This window comes from Passer domesticus, chromosome 17 (genome assembly GCF_036417665.1).
Source record: "Passer domesticus isolate bPasDom1 chromosome 17, bPasDom1.hap1, whole genome shotgun sequence".
Classification (NCBI taxonomy): domain Eukaryota; kingdom Metazoa; phylum Chordata; class Aves; order Passeriformes; family Passeridae; genus Passer; species Passer domesticus.
In genome coordinates, this window is record NC_087490.1 from 2,190,493 (window position 1) to 2,209,556 (window position 19,064).

Here is a 19,064-nt window from a genome sequence, read left to right on the forward strand (position 1 = left end):
ATACCTGGAGGTAGACATCAAGAGTTTGAGAGGCCAATCAATAGAGAATAACAAATTGTTACTAACCAATAAAGTAATTGGCAAGAAAATTACTAACCAACTGGAGTCCCACATGAGGTCTGTAAAACTGTATGAAAAGGAGTTATGTGAATAAAGATCGGCCTTTTTCCACCATGAACTGCTGTGTGATTTATTCCCATACAAAATGACATGTTGAAATATTATCTCAGGCTCCTCTTTTTCTATATAAAAAAGGATCTTTTCCACAGTAGCCAAAGAAAGCATCAGGAAAGACCCAGGCTGCAAGTGGGGATGACTACCTTTGCGTGCAAGTTGGTGTGAAGGGATTTGATGCCTGTTCAAGCAATGACATTCCCCTGATTAGAAATTGGCTTGCAAATGCTTGGCAGTCATTGTTTGAATATGAAATATTCCAGGCATAGAGGTGCAGCATCACTCTCCTGTTGCTGGCCAGAATATCCCCAGTAACAGGGAGCAGTGGCAGTGGGAAGGGTTGAGGTGCCTCTACTGCAGCTCTGTATTCTTACACCTCCCATCAGAGAGTTCTAAGAAAAGGTGAATAAACTATAAAAGCAGGAATGCCCTTTAATCCCCAAATGTTTATCTAGTCTCAGCCAAGTCACTGAGCAAAATATTCATTTAAGTGAGATAACAAGTGGGAAAGGAGGAGGAGAAAGGACAAATAGATGGAATTGTTCACAAAATGCTTTTGGCCATTGCACTATGCTCCCACAACTGTGACAGTGCAGATTAAGATGGCCAAAGCTGAAGGCTGAAGCACTGAAGTGTGTAACTGGATTCTGGAAGGCATCTGTGAGCTTTGCCTCTGCTCAGCATTCTCACTGTCCTGTGCTGCAGTAGCTGTGCTTTTCTATTGCTCCTTGGTCTCAAACTGTGTGGCGTTGCTCAAATTGTTAGAGCTCCCAAGGAAAACAGCACATTTGGAAGCATGTCTGCATAGCTGAACCAGTTTGTTTGCTGTATTTTATTTCCTGCAAGAAAATGAGCTACAACCTTTTTCTCCTGGCTTTTGTCCTGGGCATGACTGGAACCTTCCACTATGGATTGCAGGTCTCCATTATCAATTCTCCTGCTGAGGTAAGCATGGAAAGCTCAAAGAGTGATCTACCAGGGTTTCTGTTCTCAGGCATTCATACCTCTATATGCAATAGTTAACTTTTTACTTGTGCTTTGAAAATTAAAAAGAATTGTGGTTTCTTAGTTCTAAGAGTAGCTGCTACTGCTCTTGCGTTTCATGAGGTTTGAACTTCTGTCTGATGTGGCAGCTGGGAAAGGGAAGGATGAATAACATCCATAAAGTCAGCCATTTCCCCCCTTCTGTGTGGAATTGCTCTCGGGGCATTCTCCTCTCCCCATTGCTGGGGATTTCCTTGCATCATGTGCTTGAGCACCCAGACTATTTCCAAGTGGTTGTAAGGTGAAATAGGGCAGGGAAGGACTGTAGCTCCAGAGCTGAGGTCAGCACTGCTACCTGCAGCTGGAAAAGGAAAACTGGGGATGGTGTTTGTCATCCTGAATGGTACCAAGGACACTGAGCTCACACTATCACCACAGACAAGTGGGAATGGCAGGGAAAGATCAGGGAGAGAAAGAGTCAGGGTTTAGCACAGAAACAGAAACCTACCATTCTCTTACTGGCACTCACAGTTGATATTTAATATTGATATATTGGATCTCATTGCTAAAACATCAGCTCCAGGCATAGTAATGGCAAAATTCCCATTGGGGCTAAGGTTTCAACCAAGGTTATTGACAGAAATGTATCAAAAAGACCAATAAGCAGGTAAGAGAATTAAAAAAGCAGTGCAATTATGCAAAACCATGTTGACTGAGTCCACTGTTTTGTTTTTTTCTTTTAAAGTACATCCAAAGTTTCATCCATGACACCTGGCTGAAGAGATATGGCTCCTCTCCCAGTGCAGACATGGTCACTTTGATGTGGTCCCTCATTGTGTCCATCTACAGCATCGGGGGGCTCCTGGGCTCCTCCTCTGCTGGGTACCTGTGTGTTCGGTTTGGGAGGTAGGAGCAGTGCTTACACCAGAACTTCTGCTTGCACCCACTGCTGCACACAAATCAGCTGTGTCTCGGGAGAAACACTGCTTCTAATGAGGCATTGGGAGAATGGAAAATCTGCCAGTGATCACAAGGAAAATCTGCCAGTGATCACAAGGGAAATCATACCCTCTCCCTTATAGTCCAAAGCAAATCCAGTCCAGGGAGGTCATACAAGAAGTACATGCATTTTAAAGAGAATTTCAGAGACAGCCACTCACAAAGATTGTTCCCAGTGTAGATATTGACTCTACTAGAGGCACCAAACCCTTCAACTAACTGATCAGTCTGTGACAAGTTTCCCCATTGCCATTTCCCATTTAGTCCAGCAGATCTCAGAAGCCAGCACTGAGTCTGTAACTGTGGTACAATTCATGCCACTCCCATCAGGCTGTGAATGAGGCAAGGGCAGTATTTATGCTCACATTGATTTGAATGAATTCCAGGAAGAAGGCCATGCTGCTCTCCAACATCCCTGCTCTGCTGGGTGCAGTTCTGATGGGACTCAGCCGGCTGTGTGGATCTTTTGAGATGATCATTGCTGGAAGGTTGTTCTCTGGAGTCTGTGGAGGTAAATTGGCATTCCTACCTGTGGTATTAAAGAGTGGGAAGAGCAGTGACTGAGGCTCACAAAGACTCACCTGCCTGAGTAAACAGATCACAGCTTTTTTACTACATTCTGCAGAGAGCATGATAGCATGAGTGCATCTTTAACTAAACAAGAAACCACAAACATAATTAAATTAGTAATGTATGACATCTCCATTTCTCTTTCTTCTATCTTTACATCCAGTCCATAGAAAAGGTACTGCCAACTTAATAAGAAGCCATATGCAAAACATGCAATATTTCAGGGAATCATGCTCACTCAATAGAGAACTGGCCTCTCTTGCTTCTGTTGCTTTTCACTGTGGCTGATGCTGCCCTCCACATTATAGACAACAGAATGGTTTTCAAGGATTTCAGTTAGAATTTTCAATTATAATTTCCAGATGCTTCAGAAGGTTACATTCTGCCAGTGCTTTTAATCCCTGAGCAGTTGGATAAAGATAATACTAATCAGAAAAAAAAAAAAAATGAGAGGATAAATATTAATTAGTTCACTGAGCAAATAGAATGTACAGCATTTGCCAACTCGGTGGTTTCAAGCAGAAGATAAGGCACATAGTGTCTGAATTGCCACTGAAAAATATCATCTAAGACTAGAGGGAGTAACCACAGCCCTATTTGTATATGGGGCTGTAGGAAACAATGTAAGGGAAGGCCAGCCTGCTGAAGGACAGATTTCCCACAGGCCCACACTTACTCAGTGAAATATTTAGCAATGGCACAAGGCCACGGTGTGGGGCACATGCTTCATGTCAGGCAGCCACATCCTCAGCACAGATAAAAATGTATCTGAGAGCCAACCCTACAGGCACTGCCCAGAGTGGTCCCCTCCAAAACATCAGAGCTAGGGGGGTTTGCATGGCCCTAACAGTGCTTTGTCCCTGCAGGTTTAACTCAGAATGTCCATATCATGTATGCTGGGGAGTGTGCCCCACGGAAGCTCCGTGGGCTGATTGCCATAACAGCTGCTACCTTCTCTGCTCTTGGAAAATTTGTAGGATTTGCTCTGGGTCTCAGGTAAGAGAGTCTGAAACATACTCAATTTCTTCTATTATTAAAATATGTGCATATATCAATGCACTCCTGTGCCCAGGGGCTGCTATTTGGGGCAGTCAGTACCAGTCTGGTAACTTATGCATCTGTAATAATGGTAATGGAGCCTATTTGGACCAGAAGCAGAGGGATCAGCCCCTGCAGGTTTTCCTTCAGCGGTTGTGTTGGGACTGTCGTGAGCCCTCAGGACACAGGGGGACAGAGGTGGCCTTGCTGTGCCCAGCACAGAGCAGCAGGAGCCGGCACTGTGCAGCTCCTGCACTGCAGGCAGGGCCCCTCTGCACTCCCTGCCGGACACCCCCAGCAGGGCTGGGGTCAGCCTTGTCTGCCCCTGCTCACACGGCCAGCACACGCCGTGCCCCAGCCCCGCTGACCCTGCTGCTTTTGTTTCAGAGAAGTCCTTGGAGTGGAGGCTCTCTGGCCCATTCTGCTGGCAGCCAATGCAGTCCCTGTCCTTTTTCAGTTTCTCACCCTCCCCTTCTTCCCAGACTCTCCCCGCTACCTGCTCATTGACCAAAAGGACAAGGAGGCATGCATCAAAGGTGAGGAAATGGGCCTTAAAGCATTCATTTCGGGAAAAAGGGGAAAATACAGTAAAGATGACCCTGGAAGAAAGCTACAGGTGGGAAAAAGACTCTTGGTCTTTTGGCTCTGAAAGTATCTTCAGCTTAAATGAAAGTCAGCCTCTTCTGTTTGGATATTAGTGCTCTCTTGACAGTAGTATTTCCCTACCCTCTGCCAGGGTCCTCCAAGGGAGGTGATCACACACAGCTTGCATTCCCAGCAATGCAGATTCTGCCCTGAGCAGTCAGAGTACAGACACAGTTCCTTCTCAGTGTGAGAAAGAGAGGCTCTGCACTGTCGTGCTGAATCTGTAAGCACTCCAGTTCTTCAGTAACCCTGACAGCAGCCATTGACAGAAATTGAGCAAAGCCATTGTGGGTATTTAACTATCAAAAGATAGAACTCCTTGGATGTAAACTTATTTTTTATATGTAGGAGTCATTTTGTCTGTGTTTTAGAGTGTGCACTAGAACTGCACCTTTAGCAGGAGGGTGTTCAGGGAAGGATTGGTAAGAATGTAAGTGTGACTTACATTGAAAGGCTGTCAGCAGCTATTGGCCAAAGGTGAGGTCACGTTAAGATTTATGAGTAAAACCAGACAGCAATGATCTGAGCCTGTGTCATATCTGAGCCCAGATCTCTAGGAAGTTCACACAAGAAAAGAGCATGAAGTTCTAATAAGATACTCTGCAGAGCAGGAAATAATCTTCTGGACTGATGTCTGTGCTGGTGAGCTTGGTCACCTCTCCTCCTCTCCTTCCAGCTGTGAAGCAGCTCTGGGGGGACGGGGACCATCTGGCTGAAATCAATGACATGATGTCAGAGCAGAAAGCCATCGGTGGCCAGAAGGAGAAGAGTGTCTGGGAGCTGCTGCGGGACAGAGCCGTGCGCTGGCAGCTCATCACCCTGCTCCTCGTGGTCTCCTGCATCCAGCTCATCGGGGCCAACGTGGTACGTGCAGGGCTTGGCTCTGCCCCTGCACGGCTGGCAAGCTCCTCAGCAAAAGTAACTCTGCAAGGGGCTGGGAGTGACTACAACAGTGCCCCAAGGAGGGAGCTCTTGGTGCTGTTTGTTACAATCTTTCTCCCTGGAAGTTTGGGACCTGGGATAAGTCTAGAGCTGTGTTTTAACAAGTCTTCTGAAGGCATTTCTATGGATTACCTGTTAGGATAAGATGGTTTTCTATTTGTTAAGGTCTGGTTACTTTCTGTCCAAAGAGACAGATGCTAGCATAAACATGGTCACATGTGTACAGCTTTCACAAATGTCTATTTTGACATTCTTTCCAGGTTTACTCTTATGCATACAGTATCTTTACAAAGGCTGGAATCCCCCCCACTCAAACCCATTACGTCTCCCTGGGGATCGGGACCACTGAGATCCTCTCTACAGTTCTGTGTGTAAGTGGCTTTTCAGCTGAATTTTGTTCTGCTGTAATACATTACTCATTTTGATCTTTAGAAATACTGTAAATGGAGCTTCAGGAATCAAATTTTTGCAACAAATCAACCATGGAACCGATCAGATAAAGTCCTCTCCCCACATCCTGCAATCATGGACATTTCTACTGTGCTTCTGGAAAGAGTTGAGAGTCTTTCTGTCAAAATCACAGCCCACTCTGGGCCAGACTTGGAGGTCCCAGTTCCCCCCTGGAGGAAGGGCAGATGCCACATGTCAGTAGGACCCAGGGCTGTAGGAATCACAGCAGTGTAAGCATTCCCACTCTGCTCTCCTGCCGGGCTCTCCTCTGCCTGCAGGACTCCAGCTCTGACCTCCTGTGCCCAGCCCTGCACCTCCCAGCTCTGCTGCTCCCCACAGCTCCTGCTGCTGCTCACCCCAGATGGGGCAGTGAAGGCAGGGCTGGAGCAGCTCACCAGGCTGTCCTCAGGCTGTCCCTGGGAGCTGGCAGCATCTCCTCCTGCTTGCAGGGCTTCCTCATCGAGCGTGCAGGGAGGAAGACACTGCTGTGGAAAAACTACGCCGTGATGGCCTTGGCTCTAGGGCTCCTCACAGTCACGCTCTCGCTGCAGGTAAGACCCCACTGATGCATGAGCTGTGCCCATGTTGTATTGTATGACAGATAGCATGACTATTTCCCTCCCCACAAATCACTTTTTAGTGAGTAGATGTATTTTTAGGGCTAACTATCATATTTATAGAGGCCTGTTCCCAGCCATGTACGTCTGGATTAAAGACAGTAGCTTTAGACAACCAAGATCACTGCCAAGGCTGTCTTCTGATATTTCTGAAATAGATCTATGTTAAACATTGACATACTTAGTAGTGATGAACATTGGTAATGGAGCTAGATAAATAAAATTTTATTTTCTGATTTTATATGTTTTTCATTTCCTACCACAGGACTCCTTTTTCTGGGTACCATACTGCTCTGTTGCACTTGTCTTTATTTTCATCATGAGCTTTGGCATTGGGCCAGGTTGGTATTTTTATTGGAATGGTTTCATTTATTCACTCATTCCTTCCTCACTGCAACCTTTAGGAGAGATCCCAGGCATAGCTGTTCCACAATAAGCATGAATCCCTACTTCTGATTCAGTGCAGGTGTTGATATTTCCCCCTATACTATGGTAGGAGGTAAAATTTATTTCCTATTGCATTCCTACATGCCTTTTTCCTGAAGAGCCAAGCACCACTTCAGACACTTCCAGGCCACATAAAGCCATGAACTTCTGCAGCAAAATGAAGTATGAGGTACAAAAGCATCTTGCAACATTTCTAAGCTTCCTTCTTTCTTCAATATTTTTTTCAGGTGGAGTAGTATGCCCCTTGATCACTGAAATATTTATTCAGTCATACAGACCAGCTGCTTACGTTTTTAATGGTGTTGTAAACTGGCTCCAACTCTTCATCCTTGGGCTTGTGTTCCCTTTCATTGTGGTAAGCAAAGTAGGGTGTTTGTTTCATTTCAGAGGAAGGTAGACCCCTCTTGAACTCAGAGCATGCTTCTCTAATTAACACTTCATGAAACAGACAGAGCCCAAATTAATTGCAGTTCTGATGGCCTCTTCCTTTTTAACCACGAATTTACTGGAAATGTAGCAAACCCACAAAATGCTTCTAACTCTACACAAGTTAGAGAGACACAGGCAACACAGATGCAGTGACAGAGGCACTGACCCTGTCAGATGTCATTGGAGCAGGGTTTATATCCATTAAGTCTCTGACCAACTTCTTTTTGTAAATACAAACCCAGAAATTATACATCATAAGAGAAAAAAAATCTACATAATAAGAGAAAGAAATCAAGATAAATGTTCATGAACACATTTTTTCTCTCTGTTTTCCGATAGGAAGGGCTTGGTAATTTCTGTTTCATCATTTTCCTGACATACTGTCTGTCCATGGCAATTTTTGTACTCCTGGTGCTGCCAGAGACCAAAGGAAAGACCATGCTGCAGGTCAAGGAGGACTTCAACCGCCTGAACTACCGTGGAAAGAAGGGGCAGGCAGCCCTACAGCAGAGTAACTGCTCAGTGGTGACTGTTACTAGGCTTTAAGATCAAACCCTCCACTTCATATTTTGCTCTTTTATTACTGTATTGCCCAGAAGTCTCACTAAGCAAGAGAGAATCTATAGATCCACCAAAAAATCACCTTCAGTACAGGGTGCAGTATGAATTTGGTGGTTCTCTCCAGATCCTGAAATATGAGCTGAATTAATTCCTCTGCAGAAAAAAATTAAACACAGTTTGTAGAGAAAATAAGATCTTTGTCAGTCCCTGCAAGCTTGCAGTTATAAACTGAAAACACAGGATCTGCTATTTTCTTGGCAAAACCAGGTGCCACGGTTGGCAGAAGTGATTCTGGAAAGTCCAGAGGTACAGCAAACTTGCAAAGACGACAGAGCTATGACACTAAAATTATCTGCTCCTATTAACAAGTCAGTGCCAAAGAGTTTTCCCAGAGCAGAAGCTTCATTTCACAGGAAAAGAAGCATTTAGCTCTTTAATCCAGTGAAAGAAGAGTGCCATGCCTAGCAGCAGGCAGACTCAACATGCAATGTTCCCCCACGTTTACAGTCTTGGACATTATTCTGTTGGGAACAACAGGGATATGTCAGCACTGAAAGAAAGCAATGAGCAAAGAAAGCAGGGCAGCAGGAAATCATGAGTGGGCAAATCCAGAGTGCAGATTCTCCTTCTCCATTGGCAGTGACTGTGCAGTGTCCCTTCAGCCCGGAGAACGCTGGGTTTCTGTGGGATTGAGCCCTGAGAGTGACTGGTACTGGTGAGCCAGAGAAGAGGGAATTTAATCCATGTGTGGGACTGTTTGCTTCTCTTTCCAGGTCTCTGAATACTTCACATTTTCATTATTAAACCTGGTAAAAACGGCTTCACATCTGTGTTCATTGCTATATGACATGACATTTTTTTTGTCTTCTTTATAGTTCAAAGTTTTCTGATAAGGAAATAAAAAGCAGTGACTAGGAAAACACATCCTTCTGATTGTGCCTGGATTGATTTTTATTGACTGAAGAGTCAGGGACAGAGGAGACCCCACGTTCTGGGGCAGTATTGTTGGGCTCAAGGAATGCTGTGTCTGTCCTGTTCTGAAGATGAGATCTTCACCACCAACTGATGCAGATGCTGCACAATAAATTTTGCAAAAGGATCTGAATATTCAGCAGCAGTTTCTTTCACAGCCCTAACACTCCAGCTATTTTATCTTCACATCATCCTCCAGCAGTATTTGTGGCAGTGCCAAAAGCTAATGCCAGGAGCAGGGAACTTTCCCAACACAGCCATCCCTCCCATGACAATTGTCACACTACCAAAAAACTAGATAAAGTTTATTGTTTCAAGGCTTGAGATCACTGATTGCACAGTGCCACTTTAATAACCAACATACATTCCTTCTTCTGGTCTAAAATGCAGAAAAAAAAAAAAAGAAGCAATGGAAGTGTTTTGAAAAGAAAATATTAGGTAACTGATTATTTTAAAGGTCCTTCTTTGGTTTGGTCCTTTCTCAAACTTACTGCTTCCCAATGAGGAAATTTTTATTGTCTTGCAAGACATTAAAAACTCATTTCCTTATACATGTTGTCTTTCTACAACATGATTGTGTTCAACCTGCCTTACTTCTCTCCTGCTACTAAAGGCTGTCCACAAGAGGGAAAGTGTAGTAAATCATTAACACTGCCATAAACTATCATGGATTGGGAATAAAGGTTGAAGAAGTACTTGTGAATCTGCAATTCCAGGATCCAGGATGGAGCCAGGGTCACACAAGTGCAACACAGGGTATCTCTGAACACAAAAATCCCTCCAAGTCCAGGGTATTGGGTAAGCTCTATACTGGGTCTGGAAAAACACATTTCATGTGTTGTTAAAATTCTAGGCGAAGGGATGCACCTGGTCCTCTTCTTTAGGAAAAGAAATAAAACCTCTACTTGTATTTAAGGCTCGGTTTTTACCTCTGTCTGCATTTAAGGCTTGTTTTTTCCATTTAAGCCTTGCTTTTTTACCTCTATCTGCATTTAAGGCTTGCGTTTTCCATTGTAGAGCACTAACAATGGTGTGAGGCCAGATGAAAATGAGACAGCAGTAGGAGCATTCTAGGAGGGACAAAGACAAGAGAAGGAAGAGCAAAAGGGCTCTGCAGGGACTGTTTGATCAACCAAATGTTAAAAACTGGTCACAGACAGTGTTTGGAAACCTCTCCAGGAAGGTCCAGAGCTGTCATGTGTGTCCTTCCTTCCATCCTGAGCTGAAAAAAAAATCCTCCTTTCCCCTCTGGTTCTTCAGGCTCATCAGCTCCTTGCCCACTGAGATGGCATCGTGCTCTGGCACACAGTGGGTCAATTCCACTGTTACAGAGAGGCCTCTGAGTGGTTCTGGAAAAGCTCTGAGCCTCTGTAAAGAACTAGTTGTTAGCAGGACACAAAATGCCAATATTCCAATACTTTGTTTCCTGCATCTGGGTGATTGTTCAGGCAATTGTCAATCTTCTAGCAGGCAAGAAGAGGCATCATGGCTGAGCTACAATTCTAAAGGCCTGTTGTGGACTGGAGGAGAAGAAAACCTGCCCTGCCCAATCTGCTTTTCAGAGAGGTGAAGAGGGGCTCTGTTCCACTGAAGGGAAAATTGTGGCACTGTCTGACTCCTGACACAACAGGAGCACTCAGGGGTTGTAGCAGTGTGAGTAAGGGCCGGTGCTCCCAATCCAAGAAGGATAAACATTTACCAATGTTGTAATCAGCTTGTCATATCTGGGTCTTAGAATAATTAAACCAGCGAGAAGAGGCCCTGGCCAGTGTCAGGGGAGGACACAATTTGCTAAAAGCCACACAGTTAGAATTTAACTTCTGTGCTGTGATCCCAAACTCTTACAATCTCAGTGTGGAACCCATCTCTCTCATCTGGCAGACTTGACAGGGGCTCTCAGAGCGGGCAGGGTTTCAAGGGGAAATGGCTGGTTTCCTCTCAGACCTGGTGAGTATCCAAATTCTTGTGTTCTAGCCCTGGTCACTAACAGCAGCATGGTCTAAGATTGCAGCAAAGGGAATACTTCTTGTAATGAAAGTGAGTAACAGAGCTTGGGACAACACTGGTTGAGCAATGACTGACTAAATGGCATCTGCAAAAAATACATTAGAAATGCAAAATAGTGAGAGGTTTAAAAGAGGACCTGGGAAACCAGGAAAGATGGGAATTTGGGGGGAGAAAGAGAACACAGTACCAGTGAAAAACACAAAACAGAAAAAACTCCCCCACTCTACTGCTCTGTGCTCTCAAGGACAATGGAGGATACTCATGAGTTTAAAATGTGACCTGACTAAATGCCTGAAAACATTTGTGAGAAATGCTCTGAAATTCAGTGTACATCATGGAAACACAGCATTTCCAATAGGAGTCATTCAGATAGGGCCTCTAAAATGTCATTTCATACAGGGTTGATAAAAGTGAAATGTAAAAAAAAAGTTTTGAGGGGACAGACTTGAGTCGTCTCTGGACAATGGTGAACACTATCCCTGAGGAGGCAAAGGTGAAAGCAAAAAGGGATTCAAGAAATCTGTAGCTTCTTTCTAGTACAAAGGTAAACACAAATGATCTCAACAAGGCTTTCATGATTTTTGTTTTCTGTGGTTAGCAGAACTAACAGAATTAGAGAATGTATCTTTTCATATTGCTATTCATATTGCTAATAACTAGGAGAGGAACACAGCAGAATGTGCAGATGTGTATTTTAACAATTTAACAAATTAATTTTTCTTGATTATTGTGAAATTCAAGATGGGTTTTTGCATGTTAAAGGTTTCTTAGTCATAGAAGTGTGAAGATGCAAGGTGCTGTAAATTATCTCGTGGTCTGAAAGGTGTGCTGGTATCAGGAGCTGAGGATGTGTTCTCTCCTCCTTGGCAGGTTCAATACCGGAGGCTGCTGCTGATGATTGTGGTGCTGGGAATTGGTGGAACCCACCTCTCTGGTTTCCAAATGTCTGTCATCAATTACACTTCTCCGGTAGGCAAAGCTGGAGAAAAGAAAATCCCATTTCTAACTGTTCCTCGTGGTCCTGGCCCTTGCACTTTACAGATGACTGACAAAAGCTTTTAGGTGTTGTTGTGTCAGTTTATTCCCAGCTGTTTCCTCCAGTGCCATGCTGTCACTGTCAAAGTGTGCATGACTGCAAGGAGCTGTGCTCCAAAGACAACTTCCCACAGAAGTTTGTGGAAACAACATACTGAGATACCTCCTTAAAGTGTATGCCATGGAGGAAAGAAACCCAAAAATAGCTGATGGAGTCAGCCTTCAGCTCGGCCCTTTTCTCTTTATATCCATTACTGGCCACAAGACATGCATTTTACTACAAAGAATATAAGGCCTTAATTTTTAGTGTAGGAGAGATAGGATTCAACACACTAAAGAGTATAATTAATTTTTGAAAGATGCTTGTACACTATTAGGCTGTATGAGAGGAAATAGCAATCCTTATTTGCAAACAAATGTCCTATAGTCACGCTTTTAATCACAACTATTAACCTAATTTTTAAAAATTGCAAACATTATGAAGAACATTATGATTGGTGCTTTGGTGGAACAAAAATCTCTTTTTTGTCCCAGTACATTCAGAAGTTTATCAATGAAACTTGGCTGGAGCGATACGGTTCTGTGCTGCCTCAGGAGACGCTGATGCTGCTGTGGTCCCTCGTCGTGTCTGTGTACTGCATGGGTGGCATGATAGGGTGTCTGTGGAGTGGCTACCTGACTGCAAAATTTGGAAAGTAAGTACATTTCCCAGCACCTCGCTACCCAGGGCTGTAACAGGGGAAGCTATTAAATATTAGTCAACTAAAAGAAGGGATACCAGAATTTCACTGCCCCCTGCTGCCGCAGAATTTACTCAGCATGTAAAACGAAACCAGAGTGCTTTGGAGAGACAAAAACATGCAGATATTTCTGCTTCTGTTGTCACAGCTTTTGTTGACATACAATTCCTGTAGTTTTGCTGACATTTTACCCTGCAGGAGTTTCCTTCAGCCTCATGGTTTGCTCACACAGCGAGTAAGAGGAATGTAGCTTCTCCCTTTGCATTCCTCTGCAAAGACATCATGTCATCACATTCGTAGAGAAAAGCAAGGCAGTCTTCCCAATAATATTTCTGGGATTCACATTCTCTGAACCTCAGAGAAAGGAAAACCAATTCTTATCATTTGCTGTGCCTGCGTTGTGCCAAAGTAGAATGCAGTGTGGAGATTGTTTACCCAAAGTGATGGTGTTTTGTTTCCTTGGCCTAGCAGGGCCAAGCGTGTGTGTGTGTCAGGACTGTCGGCTGACAGTCACAAGAGAGTAACGAGATGAGTGCAGTGGAGTGCAGTTGTGTGCAGAGATGAGTACTTGGCAGATTCAGTTTAGATGTCATGTAATATAGTGTAATATAGTATAATAAAGTAATTAATTAATCTTCTGATAAGATGGAATCCTCCTCATCATTCTCTCCCCTTCTTCAGGGTTGCCTGAATTTGGTAACCTTGATCATGCCTTTTTATAACCAGATTTGGTTGTCCTATAAGCAATGGGTTTAAACATGGCCGTGGCTTCAGTCTGTAATCCAGAGGAGAAGAGTCAAACATCAGTCAAGGGAGAAGAAGTAGAACATGGATCATACCCAGGTTTTGCTCGCTGTGCAGGAAGAAAAGCCTGCTGCTCAACGACGTGGTGCTGATAACAGCAGCCCTGCTCACGGCCTCCAGCAGGAGAGCCAAGGCCTTTGAGATGATCCTGGCTGGGCGCTTCCTCGAGGGCATGGCTGCTGGTAGGACTCCCCCCTGGCACATGTTAGTGGGACCTCTTTGGGGTGGGTACAGAATTCCTCCTGCTGGGAGTACCCAGGAATGTGCTGGAAGCCAGTGGAACAAGGAACAGGCTGGGACAAGGGAAGATGAGCTGTCCTTTGCCTTCAAGAGCTCTGGCAGAGAGATCTGATGGATTAGCTAAACATCTTGATTGAAATAAAAGGTACATTTTCATTATTGCAGAGGATATATGGGAGAGGGTTCAGAAGAGAGAGGACAGAGCTGAAGGGGAACTGAAAAGGGACCCTGTCTCTCTTTGCACAGCTTTAGCACTCTCCTGTCTTCTCCCTTTAGGAATACATATGAATGCCCATGTTCAGTATGCTGGAGAGATCTCACCTAAGAAGCTGCGTGGACTTATAAACGTGACCTCCACAGTGTTTCTTGCACTAGGAAAAACTGTAGCACGAATTCTTGGATTAAGGTGCCTGTGTTACTCCTTCTCTGCCTGTTTTATATTTATTTTTCTTGTATATAGCAGGGAAGTGGTGTTCTCCCAGTCCTAGAATGAGACATACACCAAGAGTGGGGTTTTATTTTGCTTAACCACAGCAGTCAAAGAGAAGGCATCTATCCCATACAAGTCACTGAGGTTTCCATGTTCATTCCCTGGGGACAGAAAGGCCTTTCTCTTGGGAGACGATGACTCAGTCTCTGAAGGTGCAGTTAATAAGAAAAGATTGTATATAAACATTCTTAGTAAACTTGTGAGATCTAAAAGTTTTGCTAATTTCTTGATAATTTTATGCAGAGTTGCAGTGTTGGTTCAGAGAGCTGTTGTGGGAATAATCTGACCTTCAGAAATTAGAAGGCTAAGAAAAATGTCAGTCTTGCAGAAGAAATAAAGTATAGTCTATTTTCCTGTCACTAACCTAATCATCTATTTCAATTGAACTTTTCAATGACTGTATATATTTTGCGTCTCTTTAGCTAGCCAAGAATTTAGAAAATACCTATTTAGTTATAAACTGTATTTTTCCTGGACTATAAATAGATTCTAACATGCTTTCATAGAGAACTTTTAGGAACTGAAGACATGTGGAATGTGCTATTGTCCTTCTCTGGGCTGGTGGCATTGATTCAACTGATCTTTTTGCCATTCTTTCCTGAGTCCCCGCCCTATCTCTTGCTGCAAAAAGAAGACAAAGCTGGTTGCTTGAAAGGTAAAATAAAACTTTAGATCCTTAGTTTGTTAGATCATAACTCTTGGGAAAGTGAATCTAACAGCAGGAATTGGCTTTTCTATTAGCCAGCCACAGATTTCTTGATAATTGCATGATTAAAGTCCTCCAGACCAAGCAGAGTCATCAGAGCTATTTAAGATCTATCCCTAACTGCTACAGCATTTTCCAGGGCAGTTTCACCATGTTCCAGTAAGTGATGTTCCTTCCAGTCCTTTGCTCAGTAACTGAGGAATCAAAGCATGAACTCAAGTGCAAATGTTTAGTGTCATTAAAAGTTGAAAAACACAGAATTATGAGTGGATCAAATGATGGAGGAGTATACTTCATTCTGTCTCTTCTGTAGCCATGAAGCAACTCTGGGGAGAAGGGAATTATCACACAGAATTTGATGACTTGATGAAGGAAAAGGCTATAACAAAAGGCACCAAAATCATGAATGTCCTAGAGGTGCTGAGAGAACGATCTGTGCACCCACAACTGGGTACCATGCTCCTCCTTTTGCTGAGCCTGCAGCTCTGTGGCCTGAGTGCAGTTAAGTATGCCCTATTTCCATGCTTGGATCTGCTGTTAAGTCTCCAAATTACCACAATGCCAACTTGTCCCTTTCCTCTGGGTCTGCATAATTCCTCCTCACACAGAGCCCACTGCCTGACACCCGTGGTGTCGTCCCCAGGATTGTTCATACCTTGCAGGGAGCTCCTCAGGTGGGAATGTGAGAGCTCCAACTCAGCCTAAGTTCCTGCAAGGGCAGTGTGCCTTCACTCCCCTGGTGGGACATCCAAGGAATCTGTAGAGGAAAGGGTTATAAGTGTCCTAATTACAGCAAGCCAGCACCTCTTTCTTTGACTTCTGCAGTAGCAGATGGCCAGCTATTGCCATCCAGTTTCATGTCATTTGAGAAAGGACATTTATCCATGAAGCAACATCCTTTCAGCAGTTTGCACACAAAGCTGGCTGAGCCCAGTGCAGCCAAGCTGGACCATCCCCTTCATGTTCTCACTTCTCTGGGGGTCTCTCCATAAGCCCTGGTTCAGCTGTGCTGGAGGTGGTTCATTCCAGCTGCCAGCTATGGGATTCCCTCTGCACTCTGCTGGCAGGGAAATGGTGCCCATTCCCTCAGGGATGCTGCAGATGAGCAGCTTCTGTTTAGCAACTGGAAAAGATCACAATCAACTGTTTGCTTGACAATGTCTGGTGTGCTAAAACTGAGATTTGCTTTTCTTTCTCTTGTCTTGTCCCTTTCCTTTTCCTTTTTGCCAAAACATTACCTTTTTCCCATGTCTTACAGGTAATACGTCCTTTCAACTACTTTTTTTTTCCTTTCTTTTTTTTCCCCTTTACAAATCTGTTTCCTTGATTGCCATTAACCTTTTGATTTCTCACATCTGGAGCAGTTATGTTACCTCCACTAAGGCCCAGTAATGTATTTCTGGTTTTGCAGTGAGGACATATCTAGTTCTAAGTAATCCTGGATAAGCACATATCACATCTATTAATTGTGCTTAATTTTTCTTATTTCCCAGATCACCTTTTACACCTCAGAAATTTTTGAAACAGCCAACCTCCAGGAAAGCATAATCCCATATGTATCTCTAGGAGTTTCAATCTCTGAACTCATCTCTATCATATTCTGTGTAAGTCAGAGCTTCCTGGGGTTTTAAGAATTAAAGTATTCTTCCTTGAAGCAAATGAATCTTCTCCTTATGAACCAAAGAATTTTTCTGTGGTGCTGCATAAATCTGTAAAGTGGTTGTTACCATCCACTGCAAGTCTTGTCCCAACTTTCATGAGTTTCATCCCATCTTCATTCATCTTAATTTCTTATAAGAATCCCTTACAAAGTGTCATTCAAACATAAATATGTGTACTCATTTCCACATATTTGTGTATATCTACACATTCAAATGGAGCTGTATCATGCTTCCATCAATTACAGTGTTTAAGAAGCAGCTGCAATGCTGTGCAGTGATGGTAATTCATAGTATTAGAGTGTGTAGAAGGAATTCAGTAAAATAACAAAGTTGGTACCCATAAGATTTGTGTTCTCTGAAGTAAAAAGAACTCAAGGGGAATGCTTGATTTGTCGGGTGGCTCACAGGTGGATTTTGCCCTGCCTCCAGTGATAGGCAATATCTGTTTCTATTCCTCAGAGCTCCATAATTGATCGGTTTGGACGCCGATTGCTCCTGTGTGGGGGTTATTTGCTGATGGCACTGATCCTGGTGTTGCTTGAAACGAGCCTCCTGCTGAGTGTAAGAAAATGTCTCTGCACAGTGGGCCTGCATCAGAATTCTGTGTGCAGGACAGCAGCCTTTGCTCTCCTGTCCAAACCAGCGGGTCAGAATGTCTTCTCTAGATGTGACACCACCAGCTGCATCTGGTTCAGTAAGGAAAGACAAGCAGGTCTAGAGAGTACCTATTATGTAGCTCAGAATCATGGGTTTTTTTCACAAATATTGCTGCTCCTGTGCTTGGATCAGCTGTGTTACAGCTATAAAATTGATTTTTGTTCTCTTCCCTCCCTTTGCCTTTGTCTAGGATCAGTTCCTCTGGCTGCGGTACTGCAGTGTTATTCTCATCTTTCTGTTCATCATTGCTTATGGACTAGGACCGGGTGAGCACCACAATAAAAGCATCAGGAAAGCTTGGACCACAAGGATAAGTACAGGCCTTGAATGTATAGAACTAGAATGTGTGAGTTTATCTTTGAAAACCAACAGCTTAGTTGAGACTGAGATTGAGGGAATCTCAATTTTTGATGAATTAATTACCCAAGAAACAATTTCTTTAAGAAATCATTTACACCCAGATGAATCAGGACCCTGTTCTCTCTCCCTGGGTTACAGGTTCAAACCAAATAAATTTTTGTTAATCAATTAATGAAGATTTGTTTTGCAGTGTGAATACTATTCAGTGCATACAGGTTCAGATGGCTGATCTCTGCCAAAGGGCAGAGGTAGGCTTTTCTAAAATACCAGAGTTTTCTCAACTTACCTGTAAAATCCTACTCTGTGAAAGACTGACACCTGACAGCATGCATAACCTGCCTGTTAGCACTGCTCTGTCCTTTATTGTCCTCTCTTAATATCACCCTTAGTCACCTACATCAGTAACACCAGACCCAAAATTGCAGCTCTCCAGTAGAACCTCACTCACCTAAGACCAGGATTTACTCTGGAAGTTCTCTGACTAAACACTACCAGTAGTTACTAAAGTCTCTAAATTCAAATGTCAGTATTTTGTGTTAAGGGTTGTACCTGACGGCCATGAATGTCTTGAGAACATCACAGAATTCCCACAGTAGCAGAGCTGAGGTATCTTCTATGGGAAGTGCTCAATTACAGCAATGTTTCTGTCACTTTTTTGTGCTGTTTTTTTTCCCTCAGCTGGAGCTGTTGTGGCTGTCATGAACGAAATCTTCACCCTGTCAACAAGGGCCTCTGCTTTTGTAATTGGTGGAATCGTCATTTGGCTGGGCCTCACCTTCACTGGAATGGTTTTCCCCTTTGCTGTAGTATGTAATTGGATTCAAATCTTCTCTTTGGCTCTGTCAATTTAATCTGGATTCCTAGGCTGATCTGGACAGGGAGTAGGATGAAATGACTTGTAGACGATCAAAACTGTGAATCTCTTGTTGCTATGGCATATGGAGACCATTTATATAAAACATTTCCAAGTACTTCAGAAACCAATTGCTGCCCCAAGAACAGATTGAAAAGATAAATAAATATTATTTCTGTAAAATGAGCCTGTTCCTTATTTCACAGGAACAAATCAACAAGTTTCAAGAATCTATAGGTGCAAGTGTTGCCAAGGAAATCACTCATCTTGTTCTATTTTTTTATCTCCAGATGCTTCTTGGTCCTTTTTGCTTCCTCATCTTTGTTGTTGTCCTGGTCATTTCAGTGGTTCTTATCTACCTGTTCCTCCCAGAAACAAAAGGGAAGTCAACCTCTGAAATCACAGAAAAATTCAAAAGCTGCCGGTTTAAGAGGAAACGTCATCAGGCTGTGGAGATGTATGCTGCTGAAGAAAAAACGTTTTGCACCAAGCTCTGATATGCCACCATAAGTAATTTCCACTGTTCTGGCATAACATGTATTTCAAGTTTTTCTCCATTGCTATCACATTAAAGCAGCAAGATTTGTGTCTATGTTTCTTACTTGATAAGAAAGTTCTGCTCAGGATTAAGAGCAGGATGAAGACAGGATTAAACATAGCCATAGTTCTTGCAAACAATTTCA

General features: G+C 43.4%; 2 protein-coding genes across 2 annotated transcripts; both read left to right on the plus strand.

Moving 5' to 3' along the window:
* Positions 1–940: 940 nt before the first annotated feature.
* LOC135282491 (solute carrier family 2, facilitated glucose transporter member 11-like) lies at positions 941–8,860 on the plus strand. The gene is made up of 11 exons (XM_064392305.1): positions 941–1,119; positions 1,904–2,064; positions 2,544–2,668; positions 3,594–3,723; positions 4,153–4,301; positions 5,087–5,274; positions 5,613–5,723; positions 6,252–6,353; positions 6,685–6,760; positions 7,094–7,221; positions 7,635–8,860. The coding sequence occupies exons 1-11, from the start codon at positions 1,024–1,026 to the stop codon at positions 7,839–7,841; spliced, it is 1,473 nt and encodes a 490-aa protein (XP_064248375.1). The 5' UTR covers positions 941–1,023; the 3' UTR covers positions 7,842–8,860.
* Positions 8,861–10,626: 1,766 nt separating this feature from the next.
* On the plus strand, positions 10,627–18,914 carry LOC135282492 (solute carrier family 2, facilitated glucose transporter member 11-like). The gene is made up of 12 exons (XM_064392306.1): positions 10,627–10,775; positions 11,706–11,804; positions 12,405–12,565; positions 13,472–13,596; positions 13,931–14,060; positions 14,651–14,799; positions 15,164–15,351; positions 16,344–16,454; positions 16,971–17,072; positions 17,359–17,434; positions 18,207–18,334; positions 18,672–18,914. The coding sequence occupies exons 1-12, from the start codon at positions 10,752–10,754 to the stop codon at positions 18,876–18,878; spliced, it is 1,500 nt and encodes a 499-aa protein (XP_064248376.1). The 5' UTR covers positions 10,627–10,751; the 3' UTR covers positions 18,879–18,914.
* The last annotated feature ends 150 nt before the right edge of the window (positions 18,915–19,064 follow it).

What these genes read in the sequence shown, in the direction of transcription:
- LOC135282491 (XM_064392305.1), top strand. Translation starts at nt 1,024, where the DNA reads ATGAGCTACAACCTTTTTCTCCTGGCTTTTGTCCTGGGCATGACTGGA. An exon ending in TCCTCTCTACAGTTCTGTGT is followed by an intron (nt 5,724 to 6,251) that starts GTAAGTGGCTTT and finishes TCCTGCTTGCAG; the next exon opens with GGCTTCCTCATCGAGCGTGC. An exon ending in TTGTGTTCCCTTTCATTGTG is followed by an intron (nt 7,222 to 7,634) that starts GTAAGCAAAGTA and finishes GTTTTCCGATAG; the next exon opens with GAAGGGCTTGGTAATTTCTG.
- LOC135282492 (XM_064392306.1), top strand. Translation starts at nt 10,752, where the DNA reads ATGGCTGGTTTCCTCTCAGACCTG. An exon ending in TCATCAATTACACTTCTCCG is followed by an intron (nt 11,805 to 12,404) that starts GTAGGCAAAGCT and finishes TTTTTGTCCCAG; the next exon opens with TACATTCAGAAGTTTATCAA. An exon ending in AGCTCTGTGGCCTGAGTGCA is followed by an intron (nt 15,352 to 16,343) that starts GTTAAGTATGCC and finishes CTTATTTCCCAG; the next exon opens with ATCACCTTTTACACCTCAGA.